Consider the following 17,953-nt stretch of genomic DNA (forward strand, 5'->3'; position numbering starts at 1 on the left):
TTCCAAAGGAAAGGAGAGAACTAAAGAAGTGCCTGCCACACCACCACCAATTCCCTCCAGTTTGAGGACTGAGGAGACCCAAACTGGGACCTACTGCCCTGGGCCTGGGAATTCCCCAGAACCTCCACCCCCTCCCTCATGGCATTCACATCTTGCATCAGGACCATTGAGGAAGAAGGATCGAGATCGGAGCCCTTGGACAAATTGTGAGGTGACAACCACCACTGGAGAGACCCCCGGATCTCTAGAGAATGGGAGCCTTGTATGACTGAGAAGCTGGATCCAAGTGGTACAGAAGATGATGCAGGAGGGGCTATAAATGGAGATGGGCCAAGGGAAGCACGTGCAGTGTGGAGGCTATCTCCCCTTAACTCCACAGCCAGGCAGACACCTGAAACTGGGACACAACCCATGAAAAGTGTTTGAACAAAGTAAATTGTCTTTCAGAAGACAGAAACACCATCCCTAGGTCCAGCCAGAAGAGGGCTCGATGAACTTCAGAGACTAAGAGGGGCGCAGAAAGGACTTCCTGTTTATTAGAAAACTAAAAGACTCCAGAAGACGACAGACCTGATGCACCGCCTCTGTTGCCTGAGAAAAAGAAGGAGAGATAATCAGTCAATCATCAAGGTAAGGATAGACTTGAATACCTCAAGAATGGAGAATACCTACCAGGGGGCCAAGAGTTTCATAAAAATCCTTGGGGCCGATGAAAGGCCAAAAGGAAGCACCAGGAACTGGTGATGCTGTGAGCCCACCGCAAAGCGCAGTGCTTCATGGACCTGCACTTTGCAAACTGCACTGTGCAAGGGCAAAGAGACCGGGTCAGGGAGCTAATATTGGGTAAAATATCATCCTCCCCTTCCTGTTCCACAGGCGTAGGCAATCCTAAATTGTCCCGAACATGATCGAACAGACCAGAGAGCTCCGCTTCCTGAACAAAGTGGCTACACCTCCCCTCCTCATTGTCAGAGTCATCCATATCCAGCAGAGCACTTGGCCTTGGAACCTTAGCATGAGGTTCCCCTGCTTCTCTGGCCTGAAAAGCGGCCTCAACGGCCTCATTATGAGCAGGCATAGCACTGCCAAAGTCGGCACCCCCGTCGCATCGCAAGAGAAACACAATGTGGTCACTTCCTGCCACCAGCCCGTATCTAAGCAATTTAACTCTTGCTGCACCCAAAAGTTTGTGGGAGCCACTTTACTACTACTAAACTGAGATAAAATCCTAATCTTACTACTTTTGGTATTCACAGAAGGCATTTAGTAGTAGTAAAGTTAGGGGCAGGGTAATCATTTTGAAAATTGCCGCCTGGCTGAGCAGGGTGGGGGGAAGATCCCTCCACCTTTCAATGTCGAATTTGGAATTATTCAGGATAGCCCTAGGTTCTCTTTCCTCCACATCTCTGGATGTGAAGTAATGAAGATGCCCAGGCATTTAAAGCCTTGTTGGACTATTCATAGTTCTCTGGCCAAGGACAAATCTGTTTGGGTATTATTTGGGCAGTAGAACATAGACTTATTCCAGTTGATTTTGTAGCCTGAGTGATGCCTGTATTGAGTTATCATTTCAAACAGGAGGAGTCAAGGAGGGGTGAGAAATGTACAGTAAAATGTTATCGGCATATAAGGAAATCTTTTCCTCTTCGGTGTCTGTGGAGTGCTGTGAAATCCTCGGATAGAGGGATGAGATCTGATTTTGCAGTCCAAGTATTCAAGGGTCAGCGCAAAGAGTGGGGGCGAGAGGGGACAGCCCTGTCGTGTGCCTCTCTCTCGACTGGGATGGGGGCCGAGCCTGTACCGTTAACTTGCACCGTAGCCATTGGTTGGTTATAGAGGAGTGTCACCCAGCTACAGAATTTTGGTCCAAAAAGATTAACATTTTTAACATGCAGTTTACTGAGTACTGAATTACATGTGGAAACATAAAATAAAAGGATGCTTTATCTGACTTGAATTGAGAGATAGGGGAGGACATACAATATAGTCTATTAGGTCACACAGAGGATTAGTATAATAAAGATTGTAAGAGGGCAGCATTTTAATTAAGACAGTACCTAAGACAATTTTGTTACTAGTTTGTAAAGATTATTCAAGTGAAGGTTTCTGTTTTCCTAAAACTAAATACAGAATGATGTTGAGAAGTTTCTGATTTGATATGGTGGTTGCAGGTGGGGGCACCAGTTCTCATTTTTGGGGACCATTACTTACTTTTCCTCATTAGATTTTGAGCCAGAGCAAGTGACAGAAAAACATAGAAGTAGAAACTGAGAAGGAAGAGAAAGACTGAAAAACAGTGACATAGGAAGAAAGCAGGGATGAAAAAGAAATGGCAAGAGTGAAATAAATGGTCAAGGAGTGTATGTCAGAAAAAGAAAGAGCCATGAGGTGGAATAAAGACTACAGAGTGTTGGCATTCCTTAATTACGACATCTGTCAGGACCAGCTGCGGGCTATTGAGAAAAATGTTGGGCACCAGCACTTATTATAATATAGCCTTAAAGCCTGCCGTAGCGGGCTATATCGGCTTTTAAAGGCCCGCTCCCGCGTTAAAGGCCCGAGCCGAAGACATCAGCAATTCCAGAACAGTTTAAGATTTTGTTGCTGATCAACTTAAGCCACTTCATACGAAAGCGGGACTATAAGTGAGTTGTGAATCAGGGTGTCAAGATACCTCTGCAAATATTACAGTAAAATAGACTTTTGACTTAATAAGGACATCACATGTTTGTGGTCAAATTTAAATGTCAATTTGGTCCATGTGTGTGTGATTTATGCATGACAGAATTGCTTAAGACTTGCTTGCCTACTGGTTTTATCTGAATTTGAAGTTTTGTTGGCCTACTCAGGGCTTTAAGTGGGCCGGGTTGCACCGGTGCTCAGCACCGGCAGTGTTTTAAAGGAGGCCTCGAAACTGGTCTCTATCGGGCTGGGCTCTGTTTTGTGCCCTGGCACAGGTGGTCCTTTTCCCCCAGACTGCAGTGACAGCAGTCACATGGATGTGCGCGTGCTCACTTCTCACTAGTGGAGAAGTAACGGCATGACGTTATGCCAGGTGAGCGTTGTAGGGAAAGGGAAGTCTTTTAAAGAGAGTCATTTTCTCTCTGGATTTTCCTTCTCTTTTTGAAACTCAGGAGCAGCAACATTGCGTAGTGTCACCAGGGCTTTAAGTGGAAGCTTTTTCAATATTATATATAAGCCATAGTTGCTGCTTATATATCTTATGCAACTAACAACCATTGACAAAGCCAACAGTCCTGACTTCTTGTAGGTACGATGTTACTTGTATCGTATATCTGGATGCAATGACAAACAGCAAAATACAAGTCGGTCGGCACACTATGCTAAGCACAAATTTGTAGCTTACATGTTTTTAATCCACGCCTTCAATTACACTGGTCACGCCCCTTTGAGAGACCCCCCCGCCCCCCAAGTTTTTTCATCCCACTTAAAGCCCTGGGCCTACTGGTTAGTATCTTACCAAACTCACAGCCAGTATTACAATCCTGATTTGGAGAAAAACACTGTAAACATTCTCCAATATCTTTTCGTATATGTATGTTTTATTATGCTGTATGTTCATGACAACAATGAAACATTGTTTTCTAGTAACTCTCAACTACTTTTAAAATACAATTCAAGTATGACATAGTACCATATGATATACATATTATATCTCTTAAAAGTCTCTAATTGTTTGGGAGATGGTTTTGAAATCTCTCAACTGGAAGCAAAACTGCCACTTTCAAAGAAGGGCAGTGTATTTCTTGCAGAGAATGTCACGTTTTCAGTAAGGCGAGCTGAGACAGTTCTTTAACCCTACTTGCCACTACGTGCAAAATAAAAATACTATTTTGGGAAATCTGATTAATATATGCTTGTAGTCTCCCATGTTTCAACCACACTTCAAACACGTGTTTGAGGATATTGATTTCAATTACTTAAATTTTATTTTTTTATTTTTTTTAGAGTATCTAATAAAGTCTTTATCATATTTTTTGCTGGACTAGCCTACTGGATTCAAGCAAGCTGGGCTGAAGACGGCTGGAATGCCAGAAACCGGTCCTCGGAAGCTTGTTTCCGGTCCAAGGAAGGCATGGCTTGGCAGTTCGGGCTGGACTGTTCCCATGAGGCACAGGGTCAGACTGATTTGCATATAGCCATGTCTGAACTGGGGTGGCAGAGTGGGCTAAAGAACGGTGATGGATCAAACCCAGATCTTTTGACTGGGTGTGAGTGTTTGATTGGTTCAGATGCTCCGTCCATCACCACCCCCTTTTGTACCACTTTGGCCGCCATAAGTGTGGCAGGGTATGCTCAGACGTGAGTCCCTTGCTCACTTTGCCACTGGATTCAAGCAAGCCGGGCTGAAGACGGCTGGAATGCCAGAAACCGGTCCTCGGAAGCTTGTTTCCGGTCCAGGGAAGGCATGGCTTGGCAGTTCGGGCTGGACTGTTCCCATGAGGCACAGGGTCAGACTGATTTGCATATAGCCATGTCTGAACTGGGGTGGCAAAGTGGGCTAAAGTACGGTGATGGATCAAACCCAGATCTTTTGACTGGGTGTGAGTGTTTGATTGGTTCAGATGCTCCGTCCATCACCACCCCCTTTTGTACCGCTTCGGACTAGCCTACTAGGCATGTCTAACAATATAGCAATCCTTTTACTTGCTGGGTAGACAAGAGCGTTTTGATGAGCATCTTCGCCATTGTTCGGAAAAGTAAGTAATACATGAATACCAGTTTGCTAGGCAAGCTTAGCTAGAAATTGCTCTACTGTGTGTCAGGCCTTTGAATTGCCTTACGGCAATGGAGCACACTAAACATCAAAAACACCACTACCATGTCTCTTATAGCCTAAAGAGGGTCAGTAATGGACCCTGTTTCAATACATTTAAGCAGATCAGCCAGTAATAATTATTCAATGTTTAAATGATTATCTTCAGATACTGTGTGAAGCAAACCCTGTTCTGATTACAAGAATGATCTGGTTATAATATTTACTCCTACCATAAGTCTACAAAAGCTAATGACTGCCATGGAAATATTCTGTAATATAGCAAAACTATACATTTTAGACCTACTAACCTAAAATGGAAATTACCTGGGGCAGTGGTCTTATGCAACTCGTCTTTGTAAATATAATTTGAAATTACCGTAAAGAGGTCCACGCACATATTTAGAGTGGCATTTCTGTTAAACTGGATGAAACTATTTCTGCCTTCCGCACCATAACTGGTGATTATTTCAGATTGTAGCAATAAAGGTCCTTCACCTGAATACTTTGGGGTATTTCCTTATAACAGTCACGATTTTGTAATGTTCGCTAAGAACTATAATTTCCTATAAACAATATTTTGCTTGCTTTTTTCTGTTTTTGGTTTCGTTGTTACTTATTTTGCCGCAAGCCTGTGTAGCCACTGTGAAACAGTACTGGGCCAAGAGCCTGGTCCTCCCATAAGAGCCCAAAAGCCAGTTGAGTTCTATACAGCTCTATATTAAAAGCTATAGATTGTGGCACGGAACTCACAAAATAACTATGAGAAAAGAGCCCGAGCATATGAGTAAGAACTAAAGGAGTAAAACTATGAATTTTAATAAAGACACAAAACCCAAGTGGCAACATGGGAAGCTGACTTTTAAGAGCACTGTAAATGCAACTGTTGCCAGATCATGATACAAGGCTAAAACAACTGAAAATGTTGCATGAGGGAGCATTCCAAACCAAATATGGTGCAATTAAATATTTGTCCGAAATCAGAATGTTTTTGTCGTGGCCTACCTTAACTGTGGAGACTATAGAGTCAAGTGTCTGTGCTTTCAAATTCATTCTCTTTACTCATTATGTAAGAGACGGACATCTCATTACCATGGTATGGTTGAAAGCATACTTCAGCAAAACGATGCAACTTGAGAGATAAATTCTGAAGTAGACCAGTCTAATGCATGGGAGACGTATTCTTTTGACTTTTATGGGCTGTGTCTAAGGTGGCCAAGTAAGCAAGCAATGATGTGGCCGGCAGGTCTCACCTTTTGGGTGTCAATGGAAACGTATTGACTTGCAATCCTTTTAGGTATACTATTCAGCATTGGCTTACAGCTAAAAACATGGTTTATCCAAGCTATTGCAAAAACAATTATGATGCATATATGCGCATACATCAACATCACGCATGTGCACATATGCATCATACGCCACGGCGACCCAGCATCACCAGGCACACTCAGGAATGCAGCATGACACAGTGGCATTTATTATTTTACTTTACTGTTCCAAGATGGTGGATGCTGATTTTGGAGAGGTAAAGTAAAACATATAAAAAAGTTTGCCAAAGTCCATTTTCTGGAAAGAACCTGTCTGGGGGGAAATGGAAGCTTTTGGGTCCTCTTAAAAGAAAAACTAAAAATAATAATAATGATATAAAGATTGTGAAAGGAAGGAGGCAGCAACAGTAGAGCCAGGGTGTGTGTAAAATAAAACTAATAAAGAATTGAGAAAACCAATAGGGACAGTAACAGTAGACGAACAGGATCAATATGGACAGCATGCGAGGGCCAGGTGAATGGGGAATCTGCAAGAGAGACAGACAGCAAGAAAACAAATTCACTCGTATGGAGTGCTCAAAATAAAGCAGAAAATAAGTTCCCTCAATCTAAACAGTGAAATGATGAGTCATCCCATCAAAAGAAAGGTAAAAAAGATATGCTCCAGTGTGTGGAGAAACACAAGAACAGCAAGAAAAGCACTGAATAAAAAAGTGAGTGACAAGAATGCCAACCAATTATCCGAAAAGGGCTGACCCGAAGTCCTCTTAAGTATTGGTATTGTCTCCAAAAACAACAAACAGCGTGTAGGCAAGACCTACAACGATGAAACACTAAATTTTCCTCAAACAATGGGTCTCAAGGCACAAAGAGGAGCAGGAAAAATTGAATAGAGGAGGAACAATACTCAGGCACTCGTGAAGCAGCACATGCATACTATGATTTGTTTGAGTGGGTGCAATTGCTTTGACAACGCCAAACCAATAAAACATAGATACAATTTAGTTTTTTAATCCATACCAAATCAAAAAGTGTGTAAGTTTTATTTTCATTTTGTAAGCTTATTTTAAATCAACACGCAACTACAAAATTGTATTTGGCTGTTGTGGTTAAGGTTTTCATCATACCTCGGTGTATTCTTTTGTTTGGCAGGAAACCAGGTGTTTCATACTGCATCATCGAGCCAAGACGATCAGCAATACAAACCAGCTCCTGCACCTCTGGCTTGTAGCTTTCAAAATTTTGAAGCAGCACATCCCTTAGAGAAAAGTGAAAAACACATGATTAAAACACTGGAAGGGACCCTGTGACAATATCCTGCAAAGTTTCTTGCTTCAACTAGCCCTCAAATGGTAGGGAAAGAGAAAGATCTTAACTGAATGGCATTTCTAGTCTTTCATCTTCATTTTGTTTCACCCGTAAATATTGTTGTGTTCAAAAATAAGTTTGGTTTGATTTCATTTTGGAGCAAGGATGATTATTAAGGCACTTAGGTGCTCATTATGATGGCAGGCGGACATCGCCCGACATCATAACAGTTTTGGGACCGCCTGCCAGACATGCGGCGGTCCCACCAGTGCAATCAGGATGTGCCCGCCAGTGTCCTTTTAACATTGCGGTCGGTGCTGCTAGCTGCAGCACTGTCCGCAATGACAGCATTTCCCTGCACCACGTGGCAGGCACCATGCGGTGCCTGCCACTTGGTGCATGGAACTGCCCCAGTGCAACCCCCCCTCCACACAGAGGGGGTCCGCAAAGGGGCCCCCACAGCCAGTCTTCGCCTGTATTTTTCCGTTGCAAAAAGACAGGTGGAAGGACATACCCTAATCAATCCGGCGGTGCCTGCAAGGCACCGCTGCAATGTTGCCCTGGTTCCAGGTTCCGCAAGGCGGACCGAAAAAGGAACGCCTAAAGGAATCATGGCGTACAGACTTTCCGTCCGCCGCGGAACCATTGTGATTCCCACCGCCATTCTAATTTGGCAGTGGCAATTTTCAGTATGTTGGTTAATAGAAGTGTGAGAACAACATTGATACATGTAAGCCACCTTTTATTTAATGTGGGGCTCGTCTATAAGGCTTCAAATGAAACACCAAGACGGCAAAGGAAAAATAAGGAGCTCAAAATAACAATTTAGCCCTGAAATGTTTTTGGGGAACAGATTAATTAACTTGGAACTGTGCTAACAGTAGACATCAATCAATTTCCTTATGGTGCTTTGAATAGTTTCGAAAACATGAACGAACAGTATCTACTTGGTGGGATATATATTGGAAGAAACTAGTCATTTAAGATGTTTTAAAAAGCTTGATCCTCTTCTGCCGTAAATGTGGAGATCCTCAGAGAATTTTCTATTTCCAAAACATACACCATACAACTTTAAATATTATGGTTGTGTGAAAGTGTGAAAAAGAAGTCAACAAGCAAACAGAAAGAGACTGCATCAAAATGTTACTTTAAAGAACAACCGCATTAATTTGCAAAGCACATCATTAATGCACTAACGTTTCCAGAAGCAACTAGAGCATAATCAAAGATACTCTCAGAGGTAACAATGTCACATCAGTATGTGCATTCTAAGACATAACCCCTCCAGCCAACACACTCCATATGAATGGCTGGAATATTAAATACATGAGTAACTGTCCACTAGTCGTGAGGCTCGCGGGGGTCTTTTTCAACCATTAAAAATGCTAAAGGGCCTCTTCTACCCTGAACTCTACTCTAGTTAGGAACTTGACCCTATTTCCAAACTAATGCTCAACTGTCATACGGCTGCACCTTTCCCCACCAAGCTGGTCTTCGAGCCTCCTATTGTCATATTCTTGGACCCAACTTCAGGTTACATTTTATCTCCATCACAACTGTAAATCGTCCCTATCTTCGCCAGTCTGTCATCTTTCATAACTGGAAACCTTTCTTTGTATAAAACCATTATTTAATGACTAGCTGCCGCTTTGTCATAATAGTAAACAAGCATTTGCAATGCAATTGGTCTCGCATTTATGAAAGTTAGAGCTCTCCGTGTTGAAACTGTCAATGTTTTTCATTTTTGTAAGTGGTGGATTGATGATATTTGCATAGAGCTATTGCCATTCATATGACTTCGCAGCACTAGAGACCCAGGAAATAGGACATAGGTTATGAGGGAGGGGAGACAACAGTAATATGCTGGCTGGAAAAAAAAGTAACACCATCCAGGAAAAACTCAAACACTCATAAGGAATGCAGGATTAAGTAAAGCATGTGAAATCTAAGCAGGAACATCATGGTTAATTTAATGCTTTTACATTTGTTATTCAAAAATCAATGAGTTTTTTTTACCTGAAAAGCTAAGGACATAGCCACAGGGCCCTGGAAGGGACCCGTTTCAATGTCCATTGCTTATATCCTTACAAAACGTAAGCAGTATAGTTTAAAAGACCACATCCCTGAACACATGTACACATTTTATAAATTAAAATTAGAAAAACAGGTGATAAGGATCACGTTAAACCTTTTCCACTCTATGCATAACCCAGGTTTTGCAGTACCTCCAGGAATGTTGCACTTCCCCATGAGGAGAAAAATGTTGCTCATAGAAAAATAAGATAACGAAAGTATCGCTTCACTGGCAAACGCTGTCAAGTGGCGCTAATATGTGTGGTTGTGAATAAAACCAATCTGGCCACTTTGCGACCACCCTGTCGTGCTTTATAATTATTAATTTAGATTCTTTGTATTTTGAACCTTTTTTTCGTTCTATCCTGAGACTGCACTTTGAAATGGAAACATTTCAGAAAAACACATTGGCAGCAAAAGTGTTTCTTTCTTCTTTGGTTTCATTTCACACAGGAACAAAGAAAGGAAAGAGAGGAAAGAGCCATTTGTTGAAGTCACATTTTTAGGTCTCGGCTAGCGTAGCTGCGCAGTCTCGCTAGCGAGATCTTATTTCTTCTAGTAGGGAAGTAAACAAGCTAGCTCTTCTCCATTGGCTGGCTTTCTAAACGGCGGCCAGCCATTGGAGAAGAGCTGTGTCGGTCACTTTAAGCCCCGTCCTTTTCGGATTGAGGGGCGTGTTTTTTGCTGTCTTTATCTCCGTGACGTCTTCAGTCAATCAACAAAAAACACGCCCCCCAGTCTGAAAAGGACAGGGCTTACATCATCAGTGTGCAGCGCTGTGGTTGGTTCCTGCCCCCAGGGATTGCGGCAGCGTCATCGGCCTGCCGCGCTGGGATTGGCTCCCGCCTACAGGGACTCCCACCACGTCATTGCGCTGGGATTGGTCCCAGCCTCTGAGGGCTCCTCCTTGCTCATCCAGGAAGCGGAGATGCTGCCCGAGGCCGGGGAGCGTCCCGAAAGAAAAGCCGACCGGGACCCCTGGAGATTCTAGATTGTGAGGACAAACGGTCCAAGGATTATCAGATGCCAGGAAACCGTTTATCAGATATCAGGCAATAGTAACGTTAAAGATACAAGCTAAGAACCAAAATTCAATACTTTTGTAAGTAATGTCTTGCATTTTTAAAAGTCATATGGGGTTTTAGTGCCCAAGAAAGCGTTTAGAATTTTTTTTTGTTAATCCCTTTGCGCCTCTTTTAGTCCAGGCAGCAGGCAGCGCACCTCACTGGCTGTTGTGGCTGACACCTTGACTGTGCGCCTCGTGCGAGGGAGTGCTCTTTGCAGACGGTCCCTTGAGCTGGAGTCGGCGCTGCCTGCACAATAAGGGCTCGGGCAGCCCGCGCTTCCCTCCCGTGGTCCGAGCGGGGATGGAAACCGCTGCTCCGGGAACTTTCCTGACCCATCCACCAGCCGCAGGCGGACCGGGGATCAAAGGGGCGGGAAGACCGGTCCTGGCAGAGCCCCGTGCACAGTGTGCAAGGGTGTGAAGTGCATAACGCGGGAGCAGCATGCATGTGCTGTGCGCACTGAGCCGTGAAAACAGTGAGCAGCGCGCAGCTGGGGAGAGGGTGTGCAGTGGGTGTGATGTAAACAAGGGGGAGTGCAGCGCTGGCTACCGAGGGGGGAAGGGGGGGTGAACGTTGTGAGCTGTGCACAGTGAGTGAGGCTTGTGAGCGAGGGTCGGGGTGCACTCTGAGGCGTGCTGGTGTGGAGTAGAGCGTGTGTGTGTGCTTGATGCAGTGTGCACTGCGTCCTGTGCAGTGAGATGGGATGGGCGCCTTGTAAACAGTGAGAGCGTTGTATTCGGGTGCGCGTGGTTCACAGTGTGAGCCTTGACACAGGGAGGCGTGAATGTGTTGAGTGTGTGTGTGTGCACACGTGTTCTACGGGTCAGAGTCCTGTGCAGTGCTATGGCGCTCTGTAAACAGTCAGAGCGCTGTATTCCGATGCTCGTGGTGAGACAGTGTGAGTCTGTGCACAGAAGGCTTGTGTGTTGCATGGGGATCGAGGTATGCTTCCTGCACTGTGAGGCGTGAAAGTGTTAAGTGCATGTGTGCACGCCTGTACTACGGGCAGGAGTTATGTGCAGTGAGATATAAACAGTGAGTGCGTTGTGAGCTTGGCGCTGCCAGACTAAAGTGCAGTGAGCAGCCAGAAGGCACTGCAGTGAGTGTGTGCGGAACTGAAGCTGGCCGGCAGTGACTCTCTCCCCTCCTTTGCAGGGGGCTGGACCGAGCAGCGCAGGGGGACGGGTCGGACCGGGCTGTGAGAGGACGCCGTGCACCTCGAGTCTGGGGAGCTGGACGCCACAGGAAACTGACAAGTTTTGCTTCAAGTATGGGTCAAGCGGCAGCGGCTCCGGCGAGTGGACCAGGAGGAACAGATGCAAAGGGAGAGGCTGGGACGGTGACAAGTAAACCTGGAGGGAACCCGTGAGCCTGGTGCATGTGGACAACCAGCACATAGAGCAGACGGACGCCAGCACGAGAGCTGAAGGGTCCGGGCTGTGTCTGAACACCATCACACCGGATTACACCCCAGCGCCTAGATCCGAATTTTGGAGCTAACATTATAAGGCGCTGGAGTGGTGTCAGTGAAACTGGAACTGGGAGGCCAGTCTTCGGATGGGCATTGGATGGTAACCGACCGGACAAGACGCGTTTCCTGGAGGATAATAAAGACCCTTTCTGCTGCTTCCGTGCACGGGACTGTTGTCTGGGGTCAGTGAGGCCAAGATGAAGGCAGGGGGGCCCGCACTGGCCCCGGAGAGCTGCAGGGACTCGGACCGCCAGCTGCGCCTCCGGCTCTGTGTCCTGAACGAAATTCTAAACACGGAGAGGGACTATGTGGGGACCCTGCTCTTCCTGTGAGTACCCCTGGAGTGCGGGGGGCGGGACAAGATGGTGGCAGGATCTCCTGCCAGTGCATCTTATGTTGAGGTAGTGGGTTCTGTGTATATTATGTCTGATCGTTTTTTCTTGCCCCTGCCCCCTGGTTGTGCTCGCTTTCCTTGCCTCTCTTCCCTGGTTGTGATTGTTTTTTCTTGCCTCTCTTCCCTGGTTGTGATCGTTTTTTCTTGCCTCTGCCCCCTGGTTGTGCTTGCTTTTCTTGCCTCTGTTCCCTGGGGCGTTACTGGGCAGTGGTGGGCATGTGGTGAGGAGCAGGGCAAATTAACAAATTCTATGTTGGAGCGGCTGCCGCCTGCCTGCGCTGTTAGGCTGCCGATGAAGATCTGCTACATATGCTGCGGACCTTTCAGAGACTGGGGTAATATTGGGAGTCGGTAACGTCAGCACTAGGCCACTGTACAGGCCGAGCAATACCCCTAAATTGGGAAACCGGCATTCTGCACCTGTATGCAAGCAACAAGCGCCTCCGAGTCACCTCCCGGTTTATAGTGCTAGGGTTGATTACTGCAAAGAGGTTGATCACAAAACGTTGGCGCTCGGTAGAACCCCCGGCAGTGCAGGTCTTGGAGCGCACGTTACAGGTCTGGGCCATGGCAGAGACCATAACGCTGCGTAGGGAGGACGCACTAGGCCTCCGTAAAACCACAATCATAGAAAATTGGGAAACCCATTAGTTATAATGGGGTATCCCAGTGACCCTCAGAACCTGGGTCTAAATGCGAAACAGAAATAGTGGTTCTGTCGGGTAGGTAGCAATTTCTTTGCTCTTCTATATAAATAGTCAGTCTTTACGTATGTTGTAGGGGAACATTGAATGAATCAATTGTAAAGACACAAAACCTTTCTTTAAGTTTGAAAGAGTTTTCTTATTTGCAAGTATCAATTAAGTATACATAGTGGCTGTCCGAAACAAAAAGTGAAAACAATCACATACAGAGTGAAAAAGGTTTCTGTGACTGGTAGTGACAAGTGAAGAGTAAATTATATAGAGATCATGACACATGACATAATAACATACAATAAGACATTGTAGTGTAGTTCCTATATTCCCAATAGGCTCTGCGCATTGGAATAATAAATCCTGTAGTTTAGACGTAGGACTGAGGTCGACTAGGTCTCTACCGAATCAATTGTTAGTGCCAGCTAGCTCAGAGGTCACTAGAAACTTTCTCGAATTCACAAGAAGGAATTAGTTTCAGACAACCGCATAAACATGACAACTTTGTTTCCCAAGAATAAGAAATCAATCTCTAGAGTCGCGGAAACAATAGATAGCTATTTTACTCAGACAATCGTGCATGCTTTGTTTCTACAGAGGTGCTGAGAAAATAGAGAGCCGGGCGTTTTCAATAAAAAGTATTTATTGAACAGTCTACTTTCTCAAGCATAAGAAATGTACTGCTACAATCGTAATACTGGTTATAAAGTACAGGGCATATAATACGATAAGTATTATAAAGTAGTACTGTAAAAGCATGATATGGTTTCTAAGCCATAAATTGCCTAAAACATATAAAATACATACAGTGATAAAATAATGACTAAAAGTACTCAACTGGTGCTTCCAAAATACGCCTACCCTGGTGTACCTAACCTAAGTCTAGTACAAGGGAAGAAGTAAGTGAGGAGTAGTTTAAGTTTTGTATTTCTCTGCCAAGAATCTATCCAAGAATTCTCTAAGGGTCTAACCAGCTCCGTACCTTGGTTTACAATGAAGGAGGTCTTGTATCTCTATCTCAGGACTCTATTTCCCAGCAACCCGCAAGGGTAGCCTGGAAACACTGGAGCTGGATTTCGCGGCAGGAGAAAAGACCGCGTCTCTCAGTGCGTCAGCTGGAGTGTCGGCTTCCGTCGGCACTTAATGCTGCAGGGCGTCGGGCAAATAGTAAGTCGATCTGCTCCAAACCACTGTGTGTTTGTCTGGGCAAATCAAGGCATATTTATACTTTGAAGGTGCCGAGTTTGACGTGTGATTGGACTTAATAACGTCATAAGTTATGTTAAAATTATTTATACCGCGCTCGGTCACCAAACGGTTTCATGGCGCTCATAACAAATGCGGAGAGCAGGAACGGGGGATTACTCAAATGCTGACTGTAAGAGGAAGGTTTTCAACATCCGGCGGAAGCAATCATAGGTTGGGCAGTGGTGGAAGGCAGTCGGGAGGGAATTCCAGATTTTGGGGGCCAGAAAAGAAAAACAAAGACCACCATGCTTTTTACGTTTGATTTTAGGAATGACTAGAAGATTGTGTGAAGTGGAACGGAGATCTCTCAGGGGTACATATTGCTTCAGACAAGAAGAGATGAAGACAGGAGCTTGATCAGACAGAGCTTTGAAAATTGTACAACCAAGTTTAAAGGTGCAACGCTTAGCCACCGGGAGCCAATGAAGGCTCTGCAACAGTGGCGAAACGTGCTGGTGTTTAGGCTGATGGTAAACTAGGCGTGCTGCCTGATTTTGCACCAGCTGCAACCTGTGAAGATGGTAAGCCGGAATTCCCACATACAGAGTGTTGGCATAGTCAATTCTGGACGTAATGAGAGCCATGATGACAAGTATAAGTGCATCTCTGGTGAGGAACCTACTGATTTTGCATATCCTACGCAGATGGAAGAAGCAGGATGATGTGACAGCATTTATCTGAGGCCTCATAGATAAGTCGCCAGAGATGACTACGCCCAAGCTCTTCACTGAATTGATGGGGCAAGGTGGAGACCCTAGTGAGGGAGGCCAAAAGCTGGCATTCCAAGGGTTGGTTGACCCGCCTACCAACAACAGCTCGGTCTTAGTAGGATTTAATTTGAGCTGACTGTGATACATCCATTCCGATAAATCAAGCATGGTAGTTTGGAAGTTAGTGCAAGAGGATAAGGAAGTGTCAATAGGAAAAATTAACTGGAGATCATCCGCATAGTTAAAGATTGTGGCCGAGGATTTGCGGAGAGAGGCGATTAGGGGCTACATGTAAAGATTAAATAGTAAAGGGGATAGGGCGGAGCCCTGTGGGACTCCGCAAGATAAGGGGGAGTAAGAAGCGGAGAAAGTAGACAGGTGCACTGCCTGGGATCGCTTATCCAAAAAGGATCTGACCCAGTCGAGAGCTACGCCCTGGATGCTGGCATTATTGACATGGTCGATCAATATCGCATGATCGACCGTGTCAAAGGCCGCCGACAAATCCAATAGGACAAGTGCCTGGGAGATGTTATTGTCGGCACCCTTTCTCAAGGCATCCATCACAGCCACAATGACCGCCTCGGTAGAATGTAGCGGCCGGAAACCGGCTTGCTGGGCATCTAAAAAAGACGAGCGCTCAATAAAAGCACTCAGGCAGCGAGTGACATACGTCTCCAGAATTTTACCTAGATAGGGGAGAAGGGAAATAAGTTGCTCAAAATCGGAGGGTCTGCATTGGTCTTTTTTAATATTGGTATCACTACTGCCTGTTTAAAGGAGTCCGGGACCACCCCCGTAGCCAACGAGTTGTTGAGTAGTGCCAGTGGAGGGTCAGGACAGGCCAGAAAAATTTCCCTAAGGATTTGGGAAGGGCAGCAATCGTTGGGGGAACCAGAGCTCACTTTATGTAGTAATGAATAAAACTCCATAAGGGAAATAGGAGGAAAAGCGTCCAGACAGCATGGGTTTTTGGGAGGTGAAGAAAGAGGAGAAGAGGATGAGGGCGAGGGGATGTTGTTCTTAATGGTAATGATTTTGTCTAAGAAGTAAGAATTAAGGGAGTCACACAGAGCTTGTGTTGGTAGAGGTTGGGGAGTGACACGGTCTGGAAGAGAGAGCTCATTTACTATGGAGAAGATGTCCTTTGCCTTAGAAGCAGACTCCTTAATTTTTAGGGAAAAGTAGGTTGTCTTAGCCAACAAGATCGATTTTTTGTAGGCTTTCAGGCAATCCACGAATTCAGTTTTGAGTTGTTGATCATAACTACGCCTCCAGCGGCGCTCAGCCTGGCGCAAAGCTAGTTTGTCCAGCTTTAGATGATCCGTGAACCACCGCTGGGCGCCATGAGGGCGCAAGGTTTTTATAGTTTTCAGCGGGGCAACAGTGTTACAGGCAGACAGCAGCCATTGTTCAAGGAGAAGAGCCTGGCAGGTCACCGAGGCAGAAGTCGGAGGGACAGAGGAGACTAGTATAGATTGAAGTTCCACCAAATTAGCTCTCTTCCAGTTGCGAGCTGAGAAATTGGTGGTAGGGATGGGGCGACTGGGATTTGTTAAATTAAGGGAGAAAGAAATAAAACAATGATCTGACCAGGAGCAAGGGGACACTATAGGGGGCGAAATTTCAAGATTGGCCGTCCACACTTGATCTAAGATGTGACCCTTGCAGTGTGTGGGTGTTTTGACATATTGACAGCAGTTTAAGCCTGATAGAAGATCAGAAAATTCCTCCGAAAGGCGGCTCTCCCGGGAGTCGGAGGGCCAATAGTTGAAGTCTCCAATAATGATGACCTTAGCATGGTTAATGATAAGTTGGGAGATCAGGTCACCGAACTGTTGAGGAAATAAGGGCATGTGGTCGGGGGGGGTCTGTACACAAGAACACAAATGAAAGAGGACCTAGGAGAGGAGAATTCGAGAATGAGACTTTCTGTTTTGGGAATCACGGCACTAGCTAGGGTTGTAAAATTATGTTGGGAGCGAATGATAGCAGCCACCCCGCCTCCGGCCTTCCCAGCTGGCCGATTAGATTGTAGAATGTAATAGCCGGCGGGGATAGCAGCAAGAATATCAGGGACTGAGTCCTCAGTCAGCCACGTTTCAGATCAGAGGAGAATATCCACAGTTCGATCATCTAACAGCTGGAAAATTTCGAGCTGGTGTTTCACCATTGACCGAGTATTAAGATAAATCACGGTCAATGTGAGAGACTCAGTTCTTCGAAAAGTCCATGATTTCCTAGATAAATTAGTATTCAGGCAAGGGGAAGTCCCTAGCTGCTGAAGGCGGGTTTCTCTAAGAAATCGTTGTTGATTCTTGGAATTTAGTGGAAGTAGCCATGCCGTATTTGGGCTGCATAGGCTCAGTCTAAATATGGTAATGATTTCTATGCCTATATAATGATAGGATAATCTATGCCTATATAAGGGCATGAATTGGGAAAAATTACACTAGAGTCCTAGATTCATTTACAACACCCACTCCACGATTTTAAGTTCAATACAACTAAGCGTAGAAGCACTGACATATCTAAAGCTAGTGTTTACAATCCCACCCAAAATACAAAATACAATTTGCATTTGAAAAGGCTTGTTTACATGAAACCATTATAATTTGTATGAAAAAACCAGTTCTCAACAGATATGTAGCATGGTATGAGAGCATACATTCTAGCATGAAACATAAATTTACATTTATGAAATGTCTGTTAGGTTTTACAGAAAAGAAATCGAGACTATCCCATAGTATTATTTCTAAACCGTTTTGTTATGATGATTTAGGCCAAATATAGTCACTGGGAAGTTTTTTCAAAAGAAATCTCGTTCTCTAAGAATAGTTCTACTTTAAGCAGATTACTCTGTGCCAAAAGTTCTATTTTGGAAAAAGTTCAAATTGGTTTGAAAAATGAAGGCCGAATTTCAGAGTTCAGGGAACGCTGTG

The 17,953-nt window shown here is 44.9% G+C and overlaps 1 protein-coding gene across 2 annotated transcripts in view; it reads right to left on the reverse strand.

Moving 5' to 3' along the window:
• The window catches only part of TTC13 (tetratricopeptide repeat domain 13), a 1,212,286-nt gene that overhangs the window by 560,538 nt on the left and 633,795 nt on the right, over positions 1 to 17,953 (reverse strand). For both annotated transcript variants that reach the window (XM_078649075.1, XM_078649076.1), the window contains exon 13: positions 7,173 to 7,303. In XM_078649075.1, coding sequence (XP_078505201.1) covers positions 7,173 to 7,303 — 131 coding nt within the window. The remainder of the gene's footprint in view (positions 1 to 7,172; positions 7,304 to 17,953) is intronic.

Source organism: Lissotriton helveticus, chromosome 6 (genome assembly GCF_964261635.1).
Source record: "Lissotriton helveticus chromosome 6, aLisHel1.1, whole genome shotgun sequence".
In the NCBI taxonomy this organism is placed as follows: Eukaryota; Metazoa; Chordata; class Amphibia; order Caudata; family Salamandridae; genus Lissotriton; species Lissotriton helveticus.